The sequence below is a fragment of the Mustela nigripes genome, chromosome 6, assembly GCF_022355385.1.
Source record: "Mustela nigripes isolate SB6536 chromosome 6, MUSNIG.SB6536, whole genome shotgun sequence".
In the NCBI taxonomy this organism is placed as follows: domain Eukaryota; kingdom Metazoa; phylum Chordata; class Mammalia; order Carnivora; family Mustelidae; genus Mustela; species Mustela nigripes.
The window spans coordinates 125194608-125221306 of record NC_081562.1 but is presented as its reverse complement, the minus strand read 5'-3'; the positions used below and the strand labels follow the sequence as shown (position 1 = coordinate 125221306).

The 26699-nt window shown below is 38.1% G+C and overlaps 1 protein-coding gene, 1 long non-coding RNA gene and 1 pseudogene across 7 annotated transcripts in view; 2 read left to right on the top strand and 1 right to left on the bottom strand.

The window, feature by feature from the left end:
• Positions 1-10479, top strand: part of LOC132020090 (uncharacterized) — a 29223-nt gene extending 18744 nt beyond the window's left edge. For 5 of the 6 annotated variants that reach the window (XR_009404918.1, XR_009404917.1, XR_009404921.1 and 2 more), the window contains exon 5: positions 1496-3091. This is a non-coding gene — a long non-coding RNA (uncharacterized LOC132020090). Of the gene's footprint in view, positions 1-1495; positions 3092-10396 lie in introns of those variants that run through there. The other variant, XR_009404920.1, reaches the window with a different exon arrangement.
• ENKUR (enkurin, TRPC channel interacting protein) overlaps positions 9897-26699 on the bottom strand; it is a 24248-nt gene continuing 7445 nt past the window's right edge. The window contains exons 2-5 of the mRNA XM_059404160.1: positions 25446-25591; positions 21317-21540; positions 17414-17560; positions 9897-10489 (exon numbers count right to left, since the gene is read on the bottom strand). Coding sequence (XP_059260143.1) covers positions 10316-10489; positions 17414-17560; positions 21317-21540; positions 25446-25591 — 691 coding nt within the window. The 3' untranslated portion in view covers positions 9897-10315. The remainder of the gene's footprint in view (positions 10490-17413; positions 17561-21316; positions 21541-25445; positions 25592-26699) is intronic.
• On the top strand, positions 20601-20765 carry LOC132020944 (U4 spliceosomal RNA; annotated as a pseudogene).

Below are 26699 nucleotides of genomic sequence, written 5' to 3'. Positions count from 1 at the left end.
TGGATTTGAGTCCAGCTCTGAACGTAAAGATGTTTTAGGATTACCTTAACCTTAATTTCTTTATTTCACATAAGAGTACATGAAAAAAATCTACATCAGAAGTTGAAAAGGGCTCTTTTCCTATCAAATAAAAATTATAAGTGATAAGAAGGCACTGTGACAGTTTAAGATTTTTTTTTCTTTTTTCTTCTTTTTTTTAAAGATTTTATTTATTTATTTGACAGAGATCACAAATAAGCAGAGAGGCAGGCACAGAGGGCGGGGAGCAGGCTCCCTGCTGAGCAGAGATCCTGATGCAGGGCTTGATCCCAGGACTCTGGGATCATGACCTGAGCCGAAGGCAGAGGCTTTAACCCACTGAGCCACCCAGGTGCCCCCCAGATTTCTTTTTTTCTTAACAGTACCGAAAATGACAGATCTATGACAACATTTTAGATTTAAGGAGATATGGGTATAGAAGAAGGATGAATAAGGAAAATATGATCTTGAGGACACGCAAGAGAAAAGCAGAAATTCGATACGTGAAGTGGGGGAGGGGCGAAAGAGTATAAGACCCCCAGAAAAATATTGGTTAGCAAATATAGTAATGGTAGATTCATTTTCTCTTAAACATTTGAATAAACTAGTACACATGAATTCTGATATGACTTTTAAAAGTAATTAACAATTTAAAATAGTTTTAAAATTGAAAAGGATTCTAATAACGAAATATCACCCTAGGGGTGCCTGGGTGACTCCATCGGTTGAGGGTCCAACTCATATTTCCGCTCAGGTCATGATCTCAGAATCGTGAGATGGAGCCTCACATCAGGCTCAGGGCTCTGCTCTCAGTGGGGGGTCTACCTGAGATTCTCCCTCTCCCTCTGCCCCCCCCCGCTGATACGCTTTCTCGCTCTCTCATTCAAATAAATAAATAAATCTTTAAAAACATGTATCAATTTAAGCACTCATTGTAACTGAATTGAATTTACATGAAAAATACCCCAGTCTAAAACAATCTAAAAATCTAAAAATTCAGATGCTGAATCAATGCCAGGTCATCACATAAAATTCTGAAAGAATACTAGAAACCTAAGATGAAATGATGATAGAATACGGCATCTTTTACAAAGATCATATTCTACTGAAGTCCCTTGGCTGACAGTTTTACTTTTTTAGAATTCTCTGTTTCATTTAATTTTTAAAAGGATAAGGGTCAATTGTCATCAATGTCTTGGCTCACACTGAAGTAACTGGAAATTCTGAACACTTAGAATCTTGGCATGTTCTTTATTTTTATTTCACTTTTTATGTTATAAAATATACTTAGAAGCCTTCTTACCAGAGTCTTTTAGGCTTTTCTACTACTGTATTTTAATTCTCCAAAGGGTGTGTCAAAGAGATTTTTTAGGGGAAAACAAGAAAAAAAGCTTTGGGTGCATTACAAAAGAACGCCAGCAGTTTAATGCTATAGTAAGATGGTGACCTAAAATCTAAAATCTTGTTATAATTTCAGGCTGAACTCACCAGTTTCACTTGTTCTTACCACCCATACCCTATGAGGCCCTCAGCTTAGCGTTAGACATCATCTGACTACAGGAGAGGCAGCTGCCTGTCATCTCAGCAATTCTGAAGGAAAGCCAGGGAATTTGTTTGAAAGTGTTTGTCCAGATGAAACCACATGTGGCCTCCAGGGTGCTCTGGGCCTGAAGCCGAAGCCTGCTGGCGTTGGGAGAGCTGCGGAGCTCATCCAGAAGAAAATCTGATGTCTCCTTAAAGCCAGGAAAGATAAAAGAAACCTGCATTGGTCCAAAACAGCACAGTTCATGTGTGGGAATTGCACAAGATTGGGGTTTGTCCTCTTTGTTGGCCTCAGAAAGGCCAGGGGATGGAAAAGAAAGTAGACAGCTGCTGAGTCCCTCTGTTTTGTTATTCTCTTTGCTTATGAGAAACTGGACTGCTTTGCCTTGATTAACCCTCTTGGTGGATAGGGGGCCTTGAGCATATAATATATTGTGTCCACGTAGGTGATAAAGCCACACTGGGACCCAGTCCTATGAAAGGTAAGACTTGATGGGCTTTCTGTGCCTTACAAAACTCTGATTCTTCTTAATAGTGATTGAATTGCATGACCTATTGTAGATGATAGGCAAGATTCTCAGGCAGGCTGGAAAACTGTTGACTCTTGTTATCCCGTGCCAAAATATTTGGTAAAGTCGTCACTTGAACTGTCATAGAGGAGAAACCACTCACTTATCTATCCCCTCGAGGGGAACTGTTTGGAAGAACTCAGACTGTTGTGGTAGGTTGACAGCTCCTTGTTGCTTTTTATCAAGACATGATGAGAGAAAAGAAGTCAGGCAAGGGCCATGCAGTTTGCACGGAGAGATGGAAGTGAAGACACTTGTGCTAAGGAGGGGTTCTTGGAACGCAGCTTGCCCTCTAACGTCCAAATGTGTAGCCCTCTGCTGTTGGAAAACACAATCAAGAAAGAGAGGAACGCAAAACAAAGAGGTCAGGAGACCCAGCACAGACTCTACCACTGGGAAGGTGAGAACAGATCTGAGATGGTTACAGTGAATCCAGATTGGAAAACTCAGCCAGTACCCATGGTCTCTATTCCATCCAGAATGTAACATAGGCATTGTGAAGGTCAGTAGAAACATTGCTTTCCTGATGAAATCCACAATGTTGTTGGTGTCTGGCTGATAAAAAAATGACAAGATAATTAAAAAATCTATTCCTTACTTGAATGCTGACATCAATCTCTGACGTCTCTCTTGGCAAGAGTCTTCTGATCCCCAATGACTGTAACAGAAGAAAACTGGATATCTGTCAGGCCAGAGAACTTCTCCTGTAGATACATACATGATTGTTTCTATATTATAGGTACACATATGCATGGAATATTCTTTGGAAACTTACACAAGAAGCCGGTCACAGTGGTTACTTGAGAGGGGGAGGCAGAGGCCATAGGAAACAGCATGAGGGAGACTTACTTTTCTCTTCTCCCATTTGGATAAATCATTGGACCATGTATGTACATCTCCTATTCACACATGCACACTGCAAAGTAAAACAATAGTCTCTAATAAAATTTTGAGTGCATGTACCTTTTGACCTAGTTATTTCTCTCCTGGGAATGAACTCCCACAAATTGAACCAAATGTGTGAAATGGTGTATGTTTAAAGTCATTAGATTGTAGCATCGCTTTTAATAACAAGTATTAAAAACAAGTGAAATCTTAACTGGCACTGGTGAAGTGTATACAGCCATATGATTTAATAGCACACATCCACAAGAGGAAATAAAGAACAGTATATATTGATAAAAGTGAGCTCTACAGTATTACTGAAAGGTACATAAAAGTTGGTAACATTGGCTGTCTCAGAAAAGGAGAACTTGGTAGCAGAGTTTCACTGGTAGGATAGATAACTTTTATTCCAAAAGAATTCCATATCCATATTCCATATCAATAACAACAGTTAAGTGTATACCCTTGCTTCATAGACAACTTTCTTTTTTTTTAAGATTTTATTTACTTACTTAACAGAGAGAGACACAGCGAGAGAGGGAACACAAGCAGGGGGAATGGGAGAGGGAGAAACAGGCTTCTTGCTGAGCAGGGAGCCTGTTGCGGGGCTCCATCCCAGGACCCTGGGATCATGACCTGAGCCAAAGGCAGACACCTAATGACTGAGCTACTCAGGTGTCCCGACAACATTCATTTGAGTGAATAAGTTAAGACATTTAAAAATTTTATATATATATATATATATATATATATATATGTGTATATATATATATATATGATATTATATAAAGTAATATATAATATAATATCTTCGGTATGTATATCACCCCTCCAATCTTGTTTCCTTATATAGGCAACATCCTATAGAATAAGAAGTCTTATTCTAAAGGCCATATCTGCATGTGCAATTTAAAAAATTAATATGTGCATAGATTTTTTGTATCGATCTTGTTAAATAGTATGTTCAGTTTCCAGGGATAATTAGCATCAACTTAGTCTGTTGCTAATTTCAGTTATTTCTTACCAAGGACATTATGAAGAAAAAATGCGTATGCCACCTTTGATGTCTTTCACCAATGAATGAATGAATCAATCAGTTGTTTACTGGGAAGACAAGATTCCTTTTTACTTATTTACTTTTTGGCCACAGGCATTGTTCTAAGAGCATAGATTCTGTGACCTGGTCAAAGAGAATGTTCTTCTGTAATGGGAGCCACTCTTTCTAGCTAAATGGACATACTTTTTTAGATGTTCTCTTCCTGTCCCTGTTCCTTTCCCTCCTCCTCTTTGTTCTCTACTTCTTTCTTCTAGCACTAGTTTCCTAGAGACCATTTATTTGAGACCTAGAGACCATGAAGAACACTTTAGAGTAGCTGAAAACCTCAAATGACTATTATTAATAAAGTTTTCTTTTTAAAAAGTCCTAAAAATTAGCAAGATTTTTGTTTTACTTAACATTCTAATATGTCAAATGGTAGACTGAGCTGGGGAGTGTTGGTGCAAATCATTGGCTCTGGATCTTCTAGTGCTTTTCTGTGCCCTGATGAGAATCGAGATCAAACTTATGGATAAGCTCAGTTGAAAGTAGTCGTATACTTTGAGAGTGACAGACCTTTAGAACTGGAGGGAGGGTTGAACAAAACCGACTTCAGTTTCTTTGCTTTAAAGATGAAGACACTAAGGTTGAGGGACACTGAGTGATTTCCCAAAGGTCACGTAACTTAACCACCAGAGCCAAATTTTTTTCATCATAGCAGGTCTCAGCCAGGAAGAAACAAACCCTCCAGAAAAATTATCTTGCTCTTTTTTCCCTTATCTATGCTTGTCTTTTACTTGGAATAGCCAGTGTTTATGAAAAAATCACCTTCTGTGGGTTACTAAGAACTTGGAAATGAGAGAAGTTCGATTGCCCTCTTAAGAATTAATTGTGCTTCCTGCCTTGTCAGTTTTTGCCATTCTAACTGGTGTAAGGTGAGGGGCAAATCAGAAGGGGAGACGAACCATGAGAGACTAAGGACTACAGGAAACAAAGTGAGGGTTTCAGAGGGGAAGGGGGTAATGGGTATTAAGGAGGGTTAGCCTGGTGGTGGGTATTAAGCAGGGCACGTAGTGTTGGAGCACTGGGTGTTATACGCAAACAATGAATCATGGAACACTACATCAAAAACTAATGGTGTACTGTATGGTGACTAACATAACATAGTAATATTAAAAAAGAGTTAATTGTGCTTTTAACCAGCAGGGCCTTCTCACCTACCAAAAAATTTTCTTGAGCCATTGAAAAGTATCCTTGGCTTTGGTGGTTAAACTGTTAATGTGGGCTGTATTAATAGACAAGTTAAGTCACACGGTAATCTTGTGACATTGACCAATGACATTAACATATCTAGAGAGATAAGAGGATTTCAGCATAAGAGTTTGAACTGCAAATACAGAACAGAAGCAGGGGAGCCAAAGTAGGAGTTGACCTGGGTCTTCCTGCTCAGAGCTGGGGATAGGAAAGCCCAGGTGGGGTGTTGAGAATTTCATTCCCATCGTCCAACATCTCCTTTAGGAAAAGGGTCCTTCTTTTTTGAACTTCCTTGGCTTCCTTTTGAACTTCCCTCTCTTTTCTTCTGACCTCTCAGGCCACTCATTCTCTCATCTACTTGCTCCGTCCTGCTCTCCCATCTGACTTCTACTTGGTAGAGTCATTGAGACCTCATTCATTGTCTTCTCACTGGATACTTTGTCCCAAGGTGATCTCATTCATGCTGATGAATTCTCAGAATTATAGCTCTATCCCAGATCTCTTTTCTTTCTTTCTTTCTTTCTTTCTTTCTTTCTTTCTTTCTTTCTTTCTTTCTTTCTTTTTCTTTCTTTTTTTTTTTTTTAGAGACAGAGAAAGAGAAAGAGTAAGCTTGTGCATGGAGGGAGAATCCCAAGCACGCTTCATGCACAGTACAGAGCCCAACACTGGATTGGATCTCACAACCCTGAGATCAAGAACTGACTAAAATCAAGAGTCAGACACTTAACCGAGCCACCCAGGTGCCCCTCTGACTCAAATATCTATCTATCTACCTACCTACCTACCCATCCATCCATCTACCTATGTATATCATCTATCTCTAAATAGATGTCACAGAATCATCATAAATACATATGTAAAATTTTGTCTGTCACCATCATTTATCATCATCTATCTCCAACTAAATGTCACAAGATTGTCATAAATATAAAGGTCTAAAATTTACATTCTTGATCTCTTCACCTATTCTCACCTGTCTGGTCTGCCTTTAGATTTCTCCATCTCAGAAAATGGCACTTCCATTGCCTGGCTGCTAAAATCATAAATTTGGTGGTCACCCTTGAAATCTTTCTCCTCCTCCCTTTTCAGTCGATCACCGAGTTACATTTTTAATTTTTTATATATTTCTTTTTATAAATTTTTCATTTCTTTCTTTTTATATACCATGGCACTGGTATATGCCACTATGTTCTTTACCTGGAGGACTATGATAGTTTCCTAGTCTCTCCACATTCATTTATTCTTCTACTTTCATCCATGTAGTGAGTGATCATTTAAAAATAGATTGTATTATGCTCCCTGTCTTCTTAGAACATGTTAATGCCTGCTGCTTCCCTCTTCGTCTTCAGCTTGAATCTTTCTCCTTTCTCTGTATACTCCAGACCCAATGGCTGCCTTTGTCCTTTGGGTTGAGGGTTCCCTACCCCATATTCTTCATGCATTCTGCTTAGAAATTTGTACTTCTACAAACCTCTTTCCCACCTTCTTTTTCCCAACTTCTATTAATTCTTTAGTCTATTTGTAAGTGTCATGGAGACAGAAAGTAGAATGGCAGTTGTGGGGGACTGGAGAGAGACTAGGGACTTACTGTTTACAGGGTATGGGTTTGTTTTATAAGATGAAAAGACTTGGAGAAAGATGGTGGTGATGGATGCACAAGGCATTGAACGTATTTAATCCGACTGAACTGTGCACTTAAAAATGCTTAAGATAGTGAATTTTAAAATGTATTTTATCATAATAAAAATTTCATGTTCAGGTAGCAGCTCAAGAGTCCTGTGCCTTTTAATACATGTGCACTGGTCTCTGAGGTCCTGAGAACAGTGAACCTGTGGGCCCTCAGACTTGAGGTCAGGCTCTGGATCACATTAATTCACTAATAAATGTCACCCACGAGGCTTTGTTGGAGGCAACCTTGCGCACCTCTTTCCTTAGTGACGCTTGGCAGCATTACTGACTTAAGCTTATCTTTCTTGGGGGCAGGGGGTAGAATATCTGTGCTGAGTAATTTCAGGAAGTATTGCCAAGTTTTTGCCAGTTATTAAAGATAGCAGTTTCCAAATACAGTTATCATCTGCGTGTTCCACTGAGGAGCCAGACTGGGGTAATTTCAGGCGAGGACTTCTAAACTGTTCATTCATGTCCTTTCCTGCGACTGGATTTTATAAGCTTGGGAAATTCTATTAATATGCTAATGGCCCAGGACCAACTGGATAAAAATAGTATAGAATTGAGAAGTGTTCTTTGTTCATTTTTTGGTTGTTTTTGTTTTTGTTTTTTTCTGAGAGAGAATGAGCTTGGCGGCGGGGCCTGGTGGGGGGGGGGGGGTTGTGCTGCAGAGGGAAAGAGAGAATCTTGACCAGGCTCCATGCCCAGCATGGAAACTCACACAGGGCTCATCCCATGACCCTGAGATCATGACTTGAGCTGAAACCAAGAGTTAGACACTTGACAAACCAGTCACCCAGTTGCCCCCAGAATTGAAGGATTCTTAATAATAAACCTTAGCAAGAAATGTATTGTCTTTCTACATGCCAGGAATTATGCTGTTGTGCACACATTGTTTCATTCTGTTCCCATCACAACTCTACAAAGCACTGCTATAGGTTATCAACCCATCTTAAAGACCCTGAAAACGTGTCCTAAAAAGATGTTGAAGCACGGTTAAGTGCTGAGCTGGGATGTGACCTTGAATCAGCCTGACTCCAGAGCTTGAGCTCATTAGCATGACAAGAGGTTACCTTCTTTTTTTTTTTTTTTTAAGATTTTATTTATTTATTTGACAGAGAAATCACAAGTAGGCAGAGAAATAGGCAGAGAGAGAGAAGGAAGCAGGCTCCCCGTCGAGCAGAGAACCCAAGGCGGGGCTCGATCCCAGGACCCTGAGATCATGACCTTAGCCGAATGCAGAGGCTTTAACCCACTTAGTCACCCAGGCGCCCCATGAGATTGCCTTTTCCCATCTTGCTCATGCAGCTCTTTGGCTGGGGTAGCAACTTCCTTGTGTAATAGTCAAAATCCCTATCCTCTAAGTCTGATAATAATACCAATGGGTCATCAAAATATATGTTTGGACATCATTCATTAATTTATTCAACAAAAGTTTTTTGAGCACCTTCTATGATGTAGATTTTACGGAATGCAGACGAAAAAATATGGTCCCTTCTCCCCCAGAAGTTTGCAGTATGCAAGTCGAGCAGCCTTTAATTCAAAATAAGTGTATAAGGAAAGTCTATTGCTCTATTGTATTGTGTGTATACAATTGTGTATACACACAATACAATATGAGCAATACTGGAATAGGAGGACTGAATCCAAGGAGTCAAAAAGGGGTGGCACGGAAGTGTAACGTGACCCAACTCTTGAAGCCAGAGTTTCTCCGGGCAGATATGCAGGAGTAGAAAGAAAAGGGCAGAGGAAACTATGTGCAAAGATTGGGTGTGGGGCAGAGGCTCTATACCTCAATATTATAGGAATGACCACTACAGTGGGAAGGAGGCAGCATTTCAAGGAACCAAGCTGAAGAGATCACAGGCAAGGGGCCAGACCATCAGGTCTTCATTCTGCTCAGAGCTCTTTGGAATAGGAATAAAAACCAAGTCGAACTAGCTGCAGGAATGAACTTTGGCTTTTAGGCTCAAGTACTTGCCCCAAGGTAATAAATACAGAAATGAGGTTCATAAAAAGAGGTGAAAAAAGTTTAAAGTGAGCTTTCAAAAATATTTGTATATAATCATTTTTAATCAATTAAACTTTTGTACAATGCTCTCAAATTCTGTTTGTGAAAAAGCTAAAAATAAATGCTATTTTTTCCTTATCATCCATTAGATAAAAATCAATGTAAGCAGCAGGCATTGTGATAGCTCTGATATATTGTACTTCATGTTTTACTGAATTTCTCTAAGTTAAAATTTCATACAAGAATCTTCTTTTTAGACTTTCCTTATACACTTATTTTGAATTAAAGGCTGCTCGACTTGCATACGCTTATTGCTTAATAAATTAATCATACAAGTGGAAACTTTAGAATTCACCAGATAGGTATGTAGGAAGAAAAAAAGAAAAAGGAACATCCCATTTTAGTGAAACACCTATAGTGAATTATGGAATAAAGCACTTGGAGTAGCAAAGTTCTTAAGTTGGTATGCCCAGAAGAAGGCTATTCTCTTTGATTATCCTCAGTGACGTATTTTCTAAGTTGTCTTCTTGATTTTATGTTACTGTCTTTACTTTTCTTCCTCCCAACATAAGCCCTTCAGCATAGCTAGCGTTATGGACATTGACGGTGTCTATAGTTGAGAAGAGCTGCAAATGACAGAGGCTATCAGAAATTGCATGCTGTTGGAGTGCCTGGGTGGCTTGGTGGGTTAAGCCTCTGCCTTCGGCTCTGGTCATGATCTCAGGGTCCTGGGATTGAGCCCCACATCGGGCTCTCTGCTCAGCGGGGAGCCCGCTTCCCCCTCTCTCTCTGCCTGCCTCTCTGCCTACTTGTCATCTCTTTCTCTCTGCCAAATACATAAATAAAATCTTAAAAAAAAGAAAAAAGGAAATTGCTTGCTGTTAAATGTGTGGGAATCTTAAGCAGTGTGCAGAAAGCATGGGAGTAGGAAGAAAGCATACGCCACTAAGTCCAATTCGGAATTCTACATGGTTTTTAATGTTGTGCTCTTTGTATTATCAGAATAGAAAAAATTTGAAATTCCGAGAGCTGACCTTATTCTTCAGCGTCCAGAAATGAATGTTTTTATGAAACGAGTGTATAAAAAGTAATGGATCACCCAGAGACTGGAACACGCCACATCAAACCTCCGTTTATATGTACAAAACCTAACACTGGTGAAAAAACATTTTTCTCTCGCGTCAGTAGAATAATTCGATTATCCTTTAATCATTGCCTCAGCATTTTGGTCAAAACTATTTTTATTCTCTTCATAGTATTTTCCCCTTTGAAAGGCAAAGTTTCACTTTTTCCCCCTATGTTAAAATGACTCTATTTTTTTAAAATCTATTATTACTTATTGGCGATATAAATAATTTTGTGCTTTTCGATGACATCAATGTCATGTTCCAGTTGCTTCATTTCTTCTTCCAGCTTCTGCTTGCGGATCTTCTTTGGGATGGAGTCGATGAACACCGAGAGGGACTGAAACTCCTTCTGCACCCCCTCCCAGTTCTTCTTCAGCCCCTGCAAAGGGGAACGAGAACTGTAAATGCTCAGGTAGCTGCAAAAGTAGTGGAAATGGTTAAAAAAAAATACAGTGAACAGAAATGTAAATAGGTAAAGGAAACTAATGAAAATAACTTTACAAAATGATATGTATTTATCGAGTCCTTGGCTACAGTAACAGAAAATACTGTGCAGAAGCCAAATCCTGTCCTCGATTGTGCTCTCAGTTCCCAGAGGGAGTATTTATTTGCTCTGTTTTTAATGTTACTGTTACTCGTTTTTGCCATTAAATATGCATATGCTGAGTTATGAGTAGTATGAAACTAAGCTCACAGCAAATGCTTCGGTAAAAGCACGTGAGAATCGATGCCCCCGCTTCCCCAAGCAAGACATATTTTTGAATAGGAAGTTATTTCTTATAAAAATTTTAGTTTTTTCCTTTAGAATTTTATAGTTCTGTTGGGGAGGATATGTGCTATGGTGGGTGCTGTGAATTGTGTAAGACTGATGAATCACAGACCTGTACCCCTGAAACAATACAGGATATGTTAATGAAAAAAAGAAGAATTTTATAGTTTTGAACCATTATCGCCATTCATCAAAAGACCAGATTTGGACTCCCATGGCATGTTTGCTTATATTTGACTAAATGGCGTTGTACAAAATGCCAAAATTCAATATAACAGGAGATGATCTTTTATGTATTTTTTCAATATATTAGAAAGAATGCTTCATATAGTCAAGGGGTCTATGCTTTCCATTAATGTAAACCAGAAATAGCTGAGATGTCATTAAATGTAACACATATGCTAATTCAGTAATGTAGTTAATGCTTTATATTCTCAGAAGCTGACAGATTCAAAATTAGGGATCTCTAAGGAGCAATAAAGGTTCTTTTCATCTGCCTGGTCCCCATTTCTCATCACAGTGCACTAGAGGTTCTCATTGACAAAATGGGCTGAAACCTCTAATCAAATTCAAGCTATGAAACTTTCACAAAATTAACACTTTCTGTTATTCACTAGAGGTATACAAATCACTTTATTTACACAAAAACAAAAGGCAACACTGAAAGGTGAATTTCAAATATTGCCTTGGGGCGCCTGGGTGGGTTAAAGCCTCTGCCTTTGGCTCAGGTCATGATCCCAGGACCCTGGGATCGAGCCCCGCATCAGGCTCTCTGCTCAGCGGGGAGCCTGCTTCCCTGCCCCCTGCTCTCTCTCTCTGCCTGCCTCTCTGCCTACTTGTGATCTCCGTCAAAGAAATAAACTAAATCTTCAAATAAATAAATAAATAAAATATTGCCTTGAAAAATACGGTGCTTGAAATCCATGACTAGATATTTAGGTGTAAGACAAGATTAGAAGTGTCTTATATAAGAGTATCTTCATAATAAGCCCTCATAGTACAAATTTAATCTTGTAGAAACTTTTGGGAGATGATAAACTTTCAGTGATTTATTCCTGTGCTTAGGTGGGCCATGATGCTAAGGAGAAGGGACACTGTAAAGACCAGGTTGGCTGGGGAAAAGGGCAACAGATTTTGAACACTTACTGAGTGAGACGAAATGAAAGATTGAAGGAAAAGGCAAGGAATGAGGAAAAACGTCCAGGTTACATGTTAAAAAGAGGGGGATGGGTTAGCACAGTTCTTCAGAGTGTATGAGATGTATTCCAAAAAGGCGTCCTCAGAAGAATTCCTTTTTCATAGCCTTTCATTATGAAACAGGAACTATGTGTCCACAGTGCTCCACAGGGGTATGTACCGCAGGGAGGAAATCTATGCATTTATACACTTTCAAATATCAAAGGTTTTTCATAGCTCCTTAAGTGGTATTTCCACATTACTTGTGGTCACAGCAGCTACACTTTTTCTCTGCAGCCTTTATCTTTTAAAGGACAGTTTGCTTTATCTTCCAGTGTGGACAAAAACCTTTGGATCAAAGTCAACAGGCAGGGATGGGAACTAAATGTAACTGATATATTATATTGACATAGTCTCTCTGCTGTTTTTAAGAATTATTTGTTATTTCATAAAAAAAAAATCTTTTAGTCATTGCAGGAATAGTGATTTTCTTTTTTTCTTAGTTGACTTTTTCTCTTTTGTTTTTTATTTTATTTTATTTTTTATTGTTATTTTGAGAAAAGCTTCAAATAGGGAGAAGCAGTCATAAAATAAGAAGTGCCTTTGGTTCATGAAGGATCTCATCGGCTTGGGGACCAGGGCAGGGTGGCTCCCCACGCCATCGCCCCGCTCTTTCGACCTCCAGCCTGGTGGGAAGAGAGGGAGGTTGGGGCATTTCTTCTTCCTCTCCCTTGATGCTACCTGGACCTCGTTCTGACTCACGGTGTCTGAAAGCAACACTGCTCAGTAGCCCCCTCTTCCAGGCTCCAGATCTTACCAGGCTCTGGTAACACTGTTTCTTGCCTCTCCCCTTTGAGCCTTGGGTAGTAATGGATTCCCACTGTCCTTAGTCCTGGGGTGCTTCGGAGTTTTTTTGTTGTTGTTGGCTCCGTTATCCCTGCTTTTCTTTTGTAAATAGTTCCTTCCTAATTGCCCTTCAGAATCCTGGCTGGTGGTGCCTTGTATTTCCTGCTGGATCTCAGACAAGCTTCCTTTTGTTACTTTCTATGCACGCGTGTACAATGTCATGGGGGAGCACTGGCCTAGGAACTGGCTGATGTGGGTTTTAGTCCCTGTTCGGCTCCTTACTAATTTTGGGACCAAGGGCAAGTGTAAATCAAACTTGAAGTTCACTGATGGTAAAGAGTGCATTTGTCTCACGGACAATAGTATCCCCTGGGCTGGACACAGTGCCTGTTCAAGTGAATGAATAGATAAATAAATAAAGCTTAATATATTTGCATTTTATATCCTCATATGTCCAATGGGAAGTGTGAAATCATTAGACCAGGTGATCCTAGGTATAGTGAGAACATTATTTTATGAAGAATGAGCAGGATGTGGCCTACTCAGGGACATACAACTATATATACTGTCTTATTAGTGCTGTGGGCAGCTCTTACTCAGGTTGGGAAACGTGATAGGGTTTATCAGGACCAGAGCTGATGCCTCCGTTACCATGGTAACTAGAGTACCTGTAATAAGACATATAGGAAGGGTCTGCTATTAGCCTATCAAATCTGCAGTGACCATATTAGGAAACTGAGGGCTGCTTTTCCCCTAGAGCCAAAAAAACACAGAACAGAGGAGCCTTTTCCTTCTGAGGGAAGTTCTTATTCCTCTCTTTTCCTGTGTCATTTTTTTTTTTTTAAAGTAGAATATTACATTATATCAGTTTCAGGTATACAACATAATGATTTGATATTTGTATACATTATGGAATAATCAGCATGAGTCTAGCTACCGTGTCACTGTACAAAGATAGAAAATGTTTTTTTCTTGGGATGAAGACTTTTAAGATTCACACTTTCGAATATATGACACAATATTACTGACTAGCGTCATCATGGATATATTACATCCCCAGACTTGTTTTATTTTATTTTTTTAAAAGATTTTATTTATGTGTCAGAGAGAGATCACAAGTAGGCAGAGAGGCAGGCAGAGAGAGAGGGGGAAGCAGGCTCCCCGCTGAATGGAGAGCCCAATGTGGGGCTCAATCCCAGGACCCTGAGATCATGACCTGAGCGGAAGGCAGAGGCTTAACCCACTGAACCACCCAGGCTTCCCTGTTTACTAGTTCTAAGAAATGTTTGGAGGAGTCTTTATATATAAAATCATGTCATCCACAAGTAGGGAGTTTTACTTCTTTTCCAATTTGAATGGCTTTTATTTCTTTTTCCTGCCTAATTGTTCTGTGTAGCACTTCCAGTGCTGTGTTGAATGAAAGTGGTAAGAGTGAGCATCTTGTCTTATTCCTGATCTTAAAGGAAAAGTTCTCAGTTTTTCACTGTTCACATGTTGTTAGCTGTGGGCTTGTCATAGACAGCCTTTATTATGTTGATTCTATCATTAAACTGATGATGAATATTGTCAAATGCTTTTGCTGCGTCTATTGAGATAATCATATGGTTTTTATCCTTCATTTTATTACTATGTTATATCAATATTGATTGATTTATGGATACTGAGCCATCTTTTCATCCCCCGAATAAATCCCACTTGATCATGGTAAATGATATATTTAATGAATTGTTGAAATTGATTTGCTAATATTTTGTGGAGGATTTTGTATGATGTTCAACAGGGATATTTACGTACTATGATTTGCAAGCGTATGTTGTGTCCTTGAAATGTTTTGGTATCAGGGTAATACTGGCCTTGTAAAATGATTTTGGAAGGTTTCCTTCATGTTCAATTTCTTGGAAGAGTTTGAGGAAGATAGAAGTTAAATCTTTGAATGTTTGGTAGAATTTGTCAGTGAAGCCATCTGGCCCTGAACTTTTATTTGTTGGGAGTTTTCTGATTACTGTTTAAATCTACTTACTAGTACTTGGTCTATGCAGATTTTCTACTTCTTCATGATTCAGTCTTGGAAGATTGTATGTTTCTAGGAATTTATCCTTTTCTTTTAGCTATCCAAAATGTTGGCATAGACCTATTCATAGTATTCTTTTATGATCATTTGTATTCCTGTGTTCAGTTGTAATTTTTTCTCTTTCACTTCTGATTTATTTAGGCCCTCTCTCTTTTTTCTTACTGAGCCTAGCTAAAGGTTAATTTAGTTTATCTTTTTAGAGAATCAGCTCTTACTTTCATTGATCTTTTCTAGTCTTTTTAGTTTCTATTTCATTTATTTCCACTCTTTATTATTCCATCTTTATTATTTCCTTCCTTCCAGAACTTTGGACTTCTTTTGTTCCTCTTTTTCTGGTTCCTTTAGGTGTAAAGTTAGATGGTTTGCTTGAGATTTTTGTTGTTATAAAATTCCTTCTTAAACTGTCATCCCATAGATTTTGGTTGTATTTCTATTTTCATTTGCCTGAAAGTATTTTTTTTTTTAAGATTTTATTTATTTAGGGAGAGAATGTGGAAGCAGGAGGAGAGGCCCAAGGAGAGGGAGACAGAGAATCTCAAGCAGACTACACTGAGCATGGAGCCCAACATAGGGCGTGACCTCACAACCCTGAGATCATGACCTGAGCCAAAACAGAGAGTCAGACACTTAACTGACTGAGCCACTCAGGCACCCCCAAAGTATTTTTTGTATTCTCCTTTGATTTCTTCATTGAGCCATTAGTTGTTCATTAGCATATTGTTTAATCTCCATATGTTTGTGATTTTTCCAGTTTTCTTCTTGTATTTGATTTTTAGTTTTATACTGTTTTAAGTGGAAAAGATGCATGATATGATTTCAGTCTTCTTAAATTTATTGAGACTTGTTTTGTGGCTTAACATATGATCTATCCTGGAGAACGTTCTCAAGAACACTTGAGAAGAATGTGTATTCTGTTTTTGGATGGAATGTTCTGTATCTCTCTGTTAAGTGCGTCTGGTCTAAGGTGTTGTTTAAGGCTGAGGTTTCCTTATTGATTTTCCGTCTGGATGATCTATCCACTGGTGGTTTTGTGTTCTTTTTTTTCAGCATTGGTTAGATATAAAAACCTGGCTTTCACAAAAGCATGTACTTTCTATAAATGGTAGATTCAGAGAGGTGGAGTGCAAGAAGGAGAAAGAGCAAGAGAGAAAGGGGGAGAGAGAATGGACCAAAAACCAGTACTCTGAAAATGACATCCAAAGTCCCACCTCCATGTCCGCTAGCCTTCTTGCCTACCTTCTTCCTTTCTTCTTTCCAGCACACCAATATTTAGCCTCCGTGTTTATACTGTGGCACCAAGTTAGGCACAAAGGAGACTGCTGTCAACAAAGAGACACAGTCTTTGCCCTTAGGTCAGTTCTGCTGTCCAGAAGACCCTCTTACTCTGCAGTTTAAGACCAAGCTAAATCCTTCATCAGATACTCTGCCTTAGAACCTGATAAAATGTTCGATCTCTACCTAACACACACACACATACACATACACATCTACATATGTGCATATATACATATCACCTCTCCTCCATTATATGATAACATTATCTATAGTAGAATTTTATCTTATGTCCTTTTTAATATCCTTGAGACTAAGCATGATACTTAATGCAAAACAGGAATTAGTAAATGTTTAATAATGGTTATAACCTTAATAAAATATTAGGAATTTAAACAGCTTACAAATCTATTTTCAACAGAAGTTTATGTGGACAAATTTTTTTTTTTCTGTTTTTAAAAGGTCACTAGAAATGACTTTGTAGAAATCTTTCAAAACAACAAAACAAGAATAAAGTACTAGTTTTACCTCTATAAGAGATATCATTGACTATAGAAGAGTACAATTAGGTGCTTAATAAATACTCTCTAATGATATTGTATATGCTTCAGATAAAAGACTTGCAGTAAACACATAAGATCATATATCTCTATGCCTATTTTATTCAAAATAAAGAAAATATATTTAAAAAAAACCGTAACACCTGCTTATTTTAAAATTTGGACATTTGGCTTATAGGAAAGAAAAAAAAAGTTGGCCTAAGAGCAGCTTCAATTATTCTAGAGCTCCATCTAGTGAAAAATATCTATTTTATGGATATTATTTTTGAAAAATCTAGGGACATGACAAGAAAAATAAAAATGCCTTTTGGCTTTACTTACTCATGTTGGCTGAAGCAGAAGGCGGGCTTCATACAACATTAACTACCCCCAGGAAAAAAAGAAGTTCACAAAATTGGAAACAAAATATTATCCAATAATTCCTAATATAACTTTTGCTCTCCCCAAAGAGTCAGTGTACTGCACATTCTCCTCACCATAACCCAAAGAGAGTGTTCTGATTCAAAGTCAAGATGAAGGCTTATAATAGTCATTGATGGGGGATGGACCCTTCTTTCAGAGATGTTCCAAAGTACTACTACCTCTGAATATAAACTACAGAACACTTACCTGCAGAACGGCCTCTCTTTCTTCATCGGACAGCCTTTTCATAGCTGCTTTCCTAAGGTTTTCCTGGATATAATTATCATATTCTTCTTGGGCTTTCTTAACTTCTTCATTTCGCTTACATATATATTCTGGTGTGACGCCATAATCCTTACAAGGATGTTTCAGAAAAAAAATTAATATTCTGAATGCAGTCTTACATACACGCACATATCAACTAATGACTGGGAGAAAAAGAAATGTTACAGATTTTTTGGAGCAAAGCCTTTGCTCCAAACATGGCAAATTGACAAAATTCAATGTTTGCTTGTTTGTTTTTCTTTTCCCATTGGGAACTATTTGATTCTTGGTTTTTAAAACCATCTGAATTGTTATTGTGGCTGCTTGTTTTTTCTCTTCTGAATGTTTCCAGCACCTGTTCCTGGTTGATGACTCAGCCCTGGTTTTACCTCTAAGAGTTGGCTTTTCTTTATTTCTTTTAGGTGCTTCAGCTTTTACCTTTAAATATCTTGAATATCTTGAGGTCTCTTTTGCAAGTTCTCCTTACATAAAAGAGGACAAATGCTTCCAAAGTATAGTAAAAAACCAAATACACAACGCACATCTGCTTTAAGTAAAAACACTTGGGACGCTAAGGTTGTTTTTGGAATGCAAAATCCATTTTGAAGTTTCCTGGGCTGCTTACAAGGACTGACAGTGAAACAATCTGCTGTGATTTTTTTTCAGACTAGCTGCTATGCTTGATATCACTGCGTACAGAACTTGAACTATACTATTCCTTGTTTACTTTTCAAAAAATTAGAGAATTTACTTGATGCCAGGTATTCTAGTGAATAAGAAAGACAAGGTTTCTGTCCTTATGGAATGTGTATTGTGTGGTGAGAGAAACTCAACGAAAAATAGAGTATAAAATAATATATGTATCAGTGCTTCAAACTGAAGCAAAGAATAGTAAGGGGAAGAAAGAAATAGGATCTATTTTAGATAAATAAGGAGCTCAGTGAAAAGCTCTCGGAGGAAGCAGCTGTTAGGTGGTAGGATAGTCATTAAAATTATTTGTAAAGCTTCTGGTTCTTCTCCTTCTAGGCAGTTGATGAGACAACACTTTGCCCATCCACTTGAAGTAAGATGTGATCATGTGACCTGACTTGCCCAGTAATAGTGCAAGTAGCCTCTGTCCCTTTTGGGTAGAAGCCTCAAGAATTAATAGATGACTTGCCATGTTCTTTTTCTACTCAGTATAATGATGGGAAATATTTCAGTTTGCCTGGGTCTTGGAATGAGGACAAGAAGAAGAGCTTCCAACCCTTAATGGACATGGAGCATAAGCAAACAATAAAACTTACTTGCTTTTAGCTGCTGAAATTGGGGTTATTTTTTTTACCAAAGCATAACTTAACCCATCCTGGCTAAAAAAAAAAAAAAAAAGGAGAGTTTGAAATCCTAGCTATAAGTGTGTTCTGGCAAGTTGCAAAACACTCTACAAATAAATTCTAAGTGCACAGTATTCTGGTAAGTTAGAGCAGTGGTAAATAGTCCAATTCATTTCAGGAAACACTGAGGGAAAAACTTCATCACAACTAAGTAGTTACTGATGCTCATAACAATGATTCTGAGTCATCACCAAAACATTAAATTATATTGGGCATATTCTGTTTAATAAGGGGAATAACGTAATATATTTTAGGAAGAAGAAATGTCTTGCACATGGCTAAAAGCTTCAGGGATCTGAAATATTCCCAGTGCTGGACCACTAAGGGCTAATGCATATTCTTAATGTTATAATTACTAATATCCACTCTTTATGGAACTTTTATTAGGTGCCAGATAGTGTATCAAGTACTTGATAGATTTTATATCATTTAATTCTCACTACAACCCTGTGATAAATCTAGTAACGTGAGAAAGATCACAGAGTTAAGTGGCAGAGACAGAATTTGAGACGAGGTCTCACGTCCGTTGCCGTGGACCTCAGGCAATCATCAGTGCTTCTGTTGGTTTTCACAGATGGTTTCCCATGGCACAAATGCGCACACAATATTTTACTGGAAACTAAAACACGAGGTTCCTTCACTTTTTAAAAAATAGCATTGCCCTTTAAAGACTTGATCTCTCACTTACCATTAATAGGTTTTATCTTTTTTAAAACTTTATAATTTCCTTCACGTAGGATTTTATTTATTTATTTGAGAGAGAGAAAGAGAGAATGAGCAGGGGAAGGACAGAGGGAGAAGCAGATTCCCGGCTGATCGAGGAGCAGTATGTGGGCTCGAACCCCGGACCCTGAGATCATAACCAGAGCCAAAGGCAGCTGCCCAACTGACTGAGCCACTCAGGTGCCCCAAGTCTTAAAAACGCAGCTCTGATCAGTAGACAGTAAGCTGAGAAAGTCCTTCATGAGCCCTGAAGGCCCAGCCAGCAACACCAAGAGTCTAATGGGTGCAGAGTGTTTGCATGGCGTGGTAAACAAGCACCGGGAGGCTAACTTAATATTTTTCTGTCTCCATGACAAATACTCTCAATTTTCTCTTCAGGACAGAAAATTTATTGAAGTGGACAGCTTAGGCAGAAGGCAGCCAGAAGGAGGGGCGGAGCGTGGGCAGTTGGTGGCATAACCAGCAAAGAAGAAGTGTTTTACATCCTAGTGGATAAATAATGGTTTGGAAATTGCCTTAAAGAGCCAGCCAGAAGAGTGAAATTTCTGTTTTTCCACCCCCATTGGGACAAGGGCTATGAGAAGCCTTCAGGGCACCCGAGGAAGTATTCATAGAAGCCGGAAATAACTTCATCGCCACGTGCTGCCAACCCTTAGACACCTGCTAAGGTCTCCCGAAAGTGTCTTAGCTTAATGAGTGACAGGAGTTTCGCAGAGAGTAAGTGTACTCTGACAACAGCTGTGAGGTTCCTGTTTTGATTTTGAGCAGGCGTTGGATTCATCATGGTAGATCCTTGGACTACCTCCATGTAAACCCCTCATACAGCACTATTGCAATTTCTGTTTTTCCTCTTCCTTCCTTCCTTCCTTTCTTCCTTCTGTCCTTCCTTTCTTTTTTGCCACAGCTTATTGTTATGGATTATCATTCTTTAGGATTTTGCATTCATATTTTACTACATGTGTTCCAAGCAGTTTTACACTGTGTAAGCATACAAAGTAAAATAGGTTTTGCATAAGGTATTTTTGTAAGCTCTTAGCTTTGCGCAGTGGCAGTATCGTAGCCAATGAGGTTTATTCGAGGCGCGATTATTGCTAATTGTAAGCTCTTTAAATTTTAAAGATCTTCTATATCTAAACAAACTGAAGGTCCTATAATTTTCAACAATGAAATTGTATGCCTCTCTGGTAAGCACCTTTTCAGATAGAGATGAAGGTCCCAAAAGGATTAGATTATTGTACAGTGCTTTTAAGGTCTGCTTTATTCCAGACACATTCAAGTTGAAATTGTAATGTGACTCATTTACACTACATTGATAGGATGGATGACTCTAAAATCATCTTCCTCTTCATTTTTCCTCATTCTGTTACCAAGATATTATAACCTAATGACTAAATATCAGGACTTTCTGAAAGGTTATTTCTTAGTAATGACTCATAGTAATGACTGTGCTGTTCATGAAATTTCCACCACACTAAAAATTGACATCTTTTAGAGGATGTTTGCTGTAACTGTTGAATATATGAAAAGCTGAAATTAAAGGAAACAATGAGAGTTTTCCTCTACTGGACTACGTGATGCTATTAATTTCAAATTCTCCATAACTTCCTCACATTAGATTTGGACCAAACACGGGTTGTAGAGGAATAATTTGCCCAGTGAGAACGCTATTACTAATAATATAGATAATCATTTTGAACACCATACTTAAATTATTTGCATTTAAGGTCTCATTACTACATCACAAGGCTACCTTTTTATTGATGTATTTTGGAACTAGTCCAGAGGTTTCAAGATCATGCTTGTCTCCAGTCCTTTTGTCAACATAAATTGGCTTAGGCTTTTTAGCCACTCCCATGATGACATCGGCTGCATTTGTATTTATAAAATTTTTTTCACTCTGTATTCCCATAACTGGATGCTCAGTCCTCAGGGGCACGGGAGGCTTTTTGGGCTCATTCCGATCAAACTTTTTTTCTGTTAAACACAACATTTTCTTGTTAATATTAAATTATAAACATTGCTATTCAATATTATTTATAATATCTTGATATTTTACCACTAGTATATTAGAGGGTTTTTTTTTAAAGATTTTATTTATTTATTTGACAGAAAGAGACAGCAAGAGAAGGAATACAAGCAGGGCGAGTGGGAGAGGGAGAGGCAGGCTCCCCAGTGAACAGGGATCCTGAAGCAGGGCTCCATCCCAGGTACCCTGGGATTGTGACCTGAACTGAAGGCAGACACTAAATGACTGAGCCACCCAGAGCCCCCCTAAGAGTTTTATTTATAATATATTCAAATATTTAGGGGAACATCAGTAATCATAAATGCCCCAAATTAAGCACAACACAATCATTTAGTATATTGAAGAACAATATCCAAGTCTAAGGGGAGAAGACAAGCCCTCCCAATCATCTGCTAGCTAACTAGTATATTTTTACTAGCTAGTGTGAAAATATTTTCTTACAAAGCTATCAATAATGTGTTTAGCTTTTTCATTGAAAAAATTTCAAAAAACTTTAGAAGTCTTTTCTAAATACTACCAATATTACTAGTAACTTTTTCTTCAGAGGAAAGTTACTATCAAGTCACCAATAAGTCAAACTTGATGAAAGTCCAGGAATTATGGATTTTTTCACTAGAACTCTTATCAGGTATGAAGATCATGTAAGAGCTTTGTCCCCAACATCAGCTGAATGAGTAAAAATTAGCAACTCAGCTGAAGTTTCCAGTTGGCTCCTCCCTGATTGTTCCTCACTTCCTAAAATTACTACTATCCAGAATTCCTCTTATTTATTTCTCTCTACCACATTGTCTTCATTAGCAGCAGATGAGACTGGCCATTTCTACACAGCCTCTTCAATGTGACCGTTCTGACTCATCTATTTTGATAGAACCACCTCAAAATGGTTTGTAAGAATGCAAAAATGTAAGAGAATTACAGTTTATTTCCAAGAACTGAAGGCAGCAGCCATCTTGACAAAACTTTACCCACATCTTCACCCCTCACAATTACTAGGTACTTTGCCTTTCTTCATTGCTGTGCTGTTTGAATTTTTATGAGTTTATGTCACTTTTACTAGCAGGAAAAAAGATATTATTAAATGTCTAAGGACTGGATTAACCTCTTGTTATGAGCTGAATTGTATGCCTCCCAGTATTCATCTGTTGAAGCCCTAACACCAGTACCAAACACATTTCTATTTAAGCCACTCTGTGATACTTTGTTATGGCAGCCTTAGCAAGCCAACACTTCTGATATTAATTCTACACATCCAGAAATATCATAAAGGAGTTTATCATAAACATCACTAATATTTATTCATTAATTAATGCAATATGTTTTTGTTGAGAATTACTATGTCCCCAGTTAATGCTCCAGGAACTGCAGATGTAGCAATGAACAAGAGACAAGTCCCTGTTCTCGTGGAGTTTACATTATAGGGCAGAAAGAAAAAAATGCATTTTAATATGTAGACTATAATGTATATGTTTGCTTGAATTATATGTGAAATTGTTTACTAACTCTGACCTACCAAAATAGTATCTTCCGATTTATCTATTAATGAGATGTGATGAGCAATGTTAGAAATTGAATGTGGAGTTCCTTTAAAGCCTGGAGCAGAGAATAGGGGCTCGTTGTTACAACCCAAAGAGCTTCCTTCAACCAGATACACTCAACCCAATGAAGCTTGCAAAATCTGTTTGCTTAAAAACCCAGTTACTTATCCTCTTGATACTTACATTGAAAATATTTAGAGACCTAATTATGAATTGACAGTGCATGCAAATGTAAATAGAAGGAAATCTATAGCTTTAGAAATGTATATAAGAGGTAAAGCTGAATTCTAAGAAAATGAGGAAGCAGTTTACAAAGACTGATAATTCATTCTTAGGTGCGTAAGTAGAGTAAATTACAACCCTTGATTGGTTGTGGTTGTCCACTGGATGGTGCCTATCTTTCCCTTATGTCTATTTAAACATCATCTTTTCTCTCACCCCAGGCATAGAGGTTGGCAATGGGGTAAGCCTTGGAAAATGGGATGAGGATGTCTTTTCACAAGGTATTTGGGAGTTATGATAATAAATCTGAAAACCAAATGGTTTGTTTTCTTACGGTTATATCAAAGTGGCAATGTCAACACAGCCTTGTTGTCATGCAGACATTCTCGCAATTGAATTTATAGAAATGTTCATGTATCTGTTAAGTATTGTTCAGTGTGTCTAGCAAATTCCCGTCTTCAAAACTATTGAGTTCAAAATGACAGAATATCCAAAAAGAGACTTGAAGTAGCCTTGGTCTATATTACCTTTAACTCATTGGATTCAACTCTTGCAGCAACCGACCTTCTTATTATTCATAAGGACAATATTATTTTGTGGGTTTTTTGTCCTGTTATGAGGGGAGAGATAGACTTCTTCCCCTTTCCCTTATTTGATATTTAGGATTTATATAGTTTGGTATTTGTGTTATATAATGTGCTTAACTCTAGAGAGGATGCATGAGAACCCAAGTAATATCATCGAAATAAACTAATTCCATTTTAAGGTTTTCCAGTGTTCTCAAGTGGTTGTGGGTCACAAAATACCAAGCCTCCCCCCGAAAGAGATAATAGAGACTTTTGAAAGACATGAATTTATGGAAGAATGTTATACTTCTAGATTTGCATTTTCCATCTTTCCTGATAATATCCTCATCCTTTGTCATGGCATTATGGGTTATGAGGGAGGATTGTGGGATATAAAATATTGCCATAGAGAGAAGTAGTTCACTTTTGTCAAAAGGAACATCCTAGCTGGGCTTGAGATGTTGCATTATTTCCTTGATGCTAACTTTGTGAAAGAGAGAGACTAATTTCCCTCTCCTCTTTATTGTCCTAAAACATCAGGAAAGACAAAACCAGGATGGGAAGAAACTGCTTTCAGGCATACATACCTGTCCATTTTCCAGATAGCCCTCTCCCTACTATCTATATACTCTATGACCATGATTAATTACATAATTTGCAAGGCCTAGTTCAAGATGACAACATGGAGCTTCTTGATCAAAAATTAAGAATTTCAAGAGGGCAAAGGCAGAGCATTAAACCAAGCTTCTAAGCACATGGCCCTATGTGACCGCACACATGCCCAAGAAGCTGGATTTGTCTCCCAGTCGTTCATGACGGCACCCCCATTACACCGGCCTCATTTACTGAAATGGTCTTAGAGATCTGGGAGAGTTAAAGCCCATGCCTGATAGTTGCTTCAACTGGTCTAACAGTTGCAATTCTCTTCTCTTGCAGAAAAGACGAGACGGATTTAGATGCCAGGCTATCTTCTCACTAGAGTTTCAAACTCTTCTTATAATCGTTATTTGTTACTGAAATTGTCTGGCTAGGAACTAAGATGGTGAGGCCTGTGGGGCTGGAGGTGGGGCTTTATTGGATAGTCCAAGCTGTAGGTCAGATGCTTGCACATCAGAGGGAAAGTCTATTCTGGGGACGACTTAGTATTCTCCACCTTCTTTTTCCACTACATTTTCTACTTCTACTTTCTCCTAGAATGCCAGATTCTGTTAAATATGAAGTAAACCTCTCACCTATGAGCATTTAATATTCATTGGCAGTAAGATAGTTCTAGTTAAATGATGTTAGCACATTTAACATTAAAAAAAAAATGATAAAGGGGTGCCTGGGTGGCTCAGTGGTTTGGGCTGCTGCCTTCGGCTCGGGTCATGATCTCAGGGTCCTGGGATCGAGCCCCGCATCGGGCTCCCTGCTCCGCAGGAAGCCTGCTTCCCTCTCTCTCTCTCTCTCTCTGCCTGCCTCTCTGCCTACTTGTGATCTCTGTCTGTCAAATAAATAAATAAAATCTTTAAAAAAAATGATAAAACCTACGAGGTGGTAGAGTTTTTTCCTTTGAATGTTTCTTCAGGAAATCCTTCGGAGAAGGTGCTTCAACTTTTGGTGGTCCCATAGTCTTCATTGCAGTTTTATGTTTTTGCATGTCCTCTTTTACAGATGTCTTAAAAATGGAACTATACCTAAAGTTAAAAAAAAAAAAAAGTTGTAACATTTGTATTTCCAGTAAAAGTGATCTCAAGTTTAAGTTGTACACTTTTAAATATATGTAAGTCTATATTCATTCAGAGACAGATGTAAAGTATAATTATCTGAGCCCTGTCTATCAAGCACCATTGATGGAATCTTAGAGAGGTGCCAGGGTCAAGATTATAGTATTTCGTTGTTAACATGTGAACATGTGATGTCACATCTCCCACTCCTGATATTGGTGCACTGTGTCCTCATTCTCTCTGCTGATCAGTTTAGCTGGGCATTTATTTCACTGACCTTGTTGCTGTGTTTCTCTAACGTTCACATGTTTACCATTTTAATGATTTCCACACTTATCTTTATTATTTCTCCTTATTCTGATTTAATTTGCCCTTTTTGTTTTAGTTTCTTAAGGGGCATGTTTAGGTATTTGACTTTAAACTTACTAGTTTTCTAATGGAAATATTTAAAACTGTAGGATTCCCTCCAAGCACTGCTTGATAGCTGCATCCCACAAATCTTGATATGCTTATTCTGTCCTTTTAATTCAGCTCAAAATACTTTTTTAATTCTCTTCTGATATCTTCTTTGACTTAAGAGTTTCTTTAGATATGTTTTGTTTAGTTTCCAAATATTTGGGGATTTTCCAGATGTCTTTCTGATTTCTAATTAACTTGTGTTTTGTACAATTTCAATCCTCTTAAACTTTCTGACCCTTGTATTATGGCACAAAGTACGGTCTATCTTGGTAAATGTTCTATATACACTCAAGAAGAAAGTGTACTGGCTGTTGCTGGCTGGAATGTTCTATAAATATCAATCAGGTCAACCTGGTAGTGTTTTCAAGTGTTCTTTTAATTATGGAGAGATGTTGAAATCTCTGACTACAATTGTGGAATCGTTCTTCTTTTAGTTTTATCAATTGTTCCTTCATATATTTTATTTTTATATAATTTTTTATTTTTTATAAACATATATTTTTATCCCCAGGGGTACAGGTCTGTGAATCACCAGGTTTACACATCACAGCACTCACCAAAGCACATACCCTCCCCAATGTCCATAATCCCACCCCCTTCTCCCAAACCCACTCCCCCC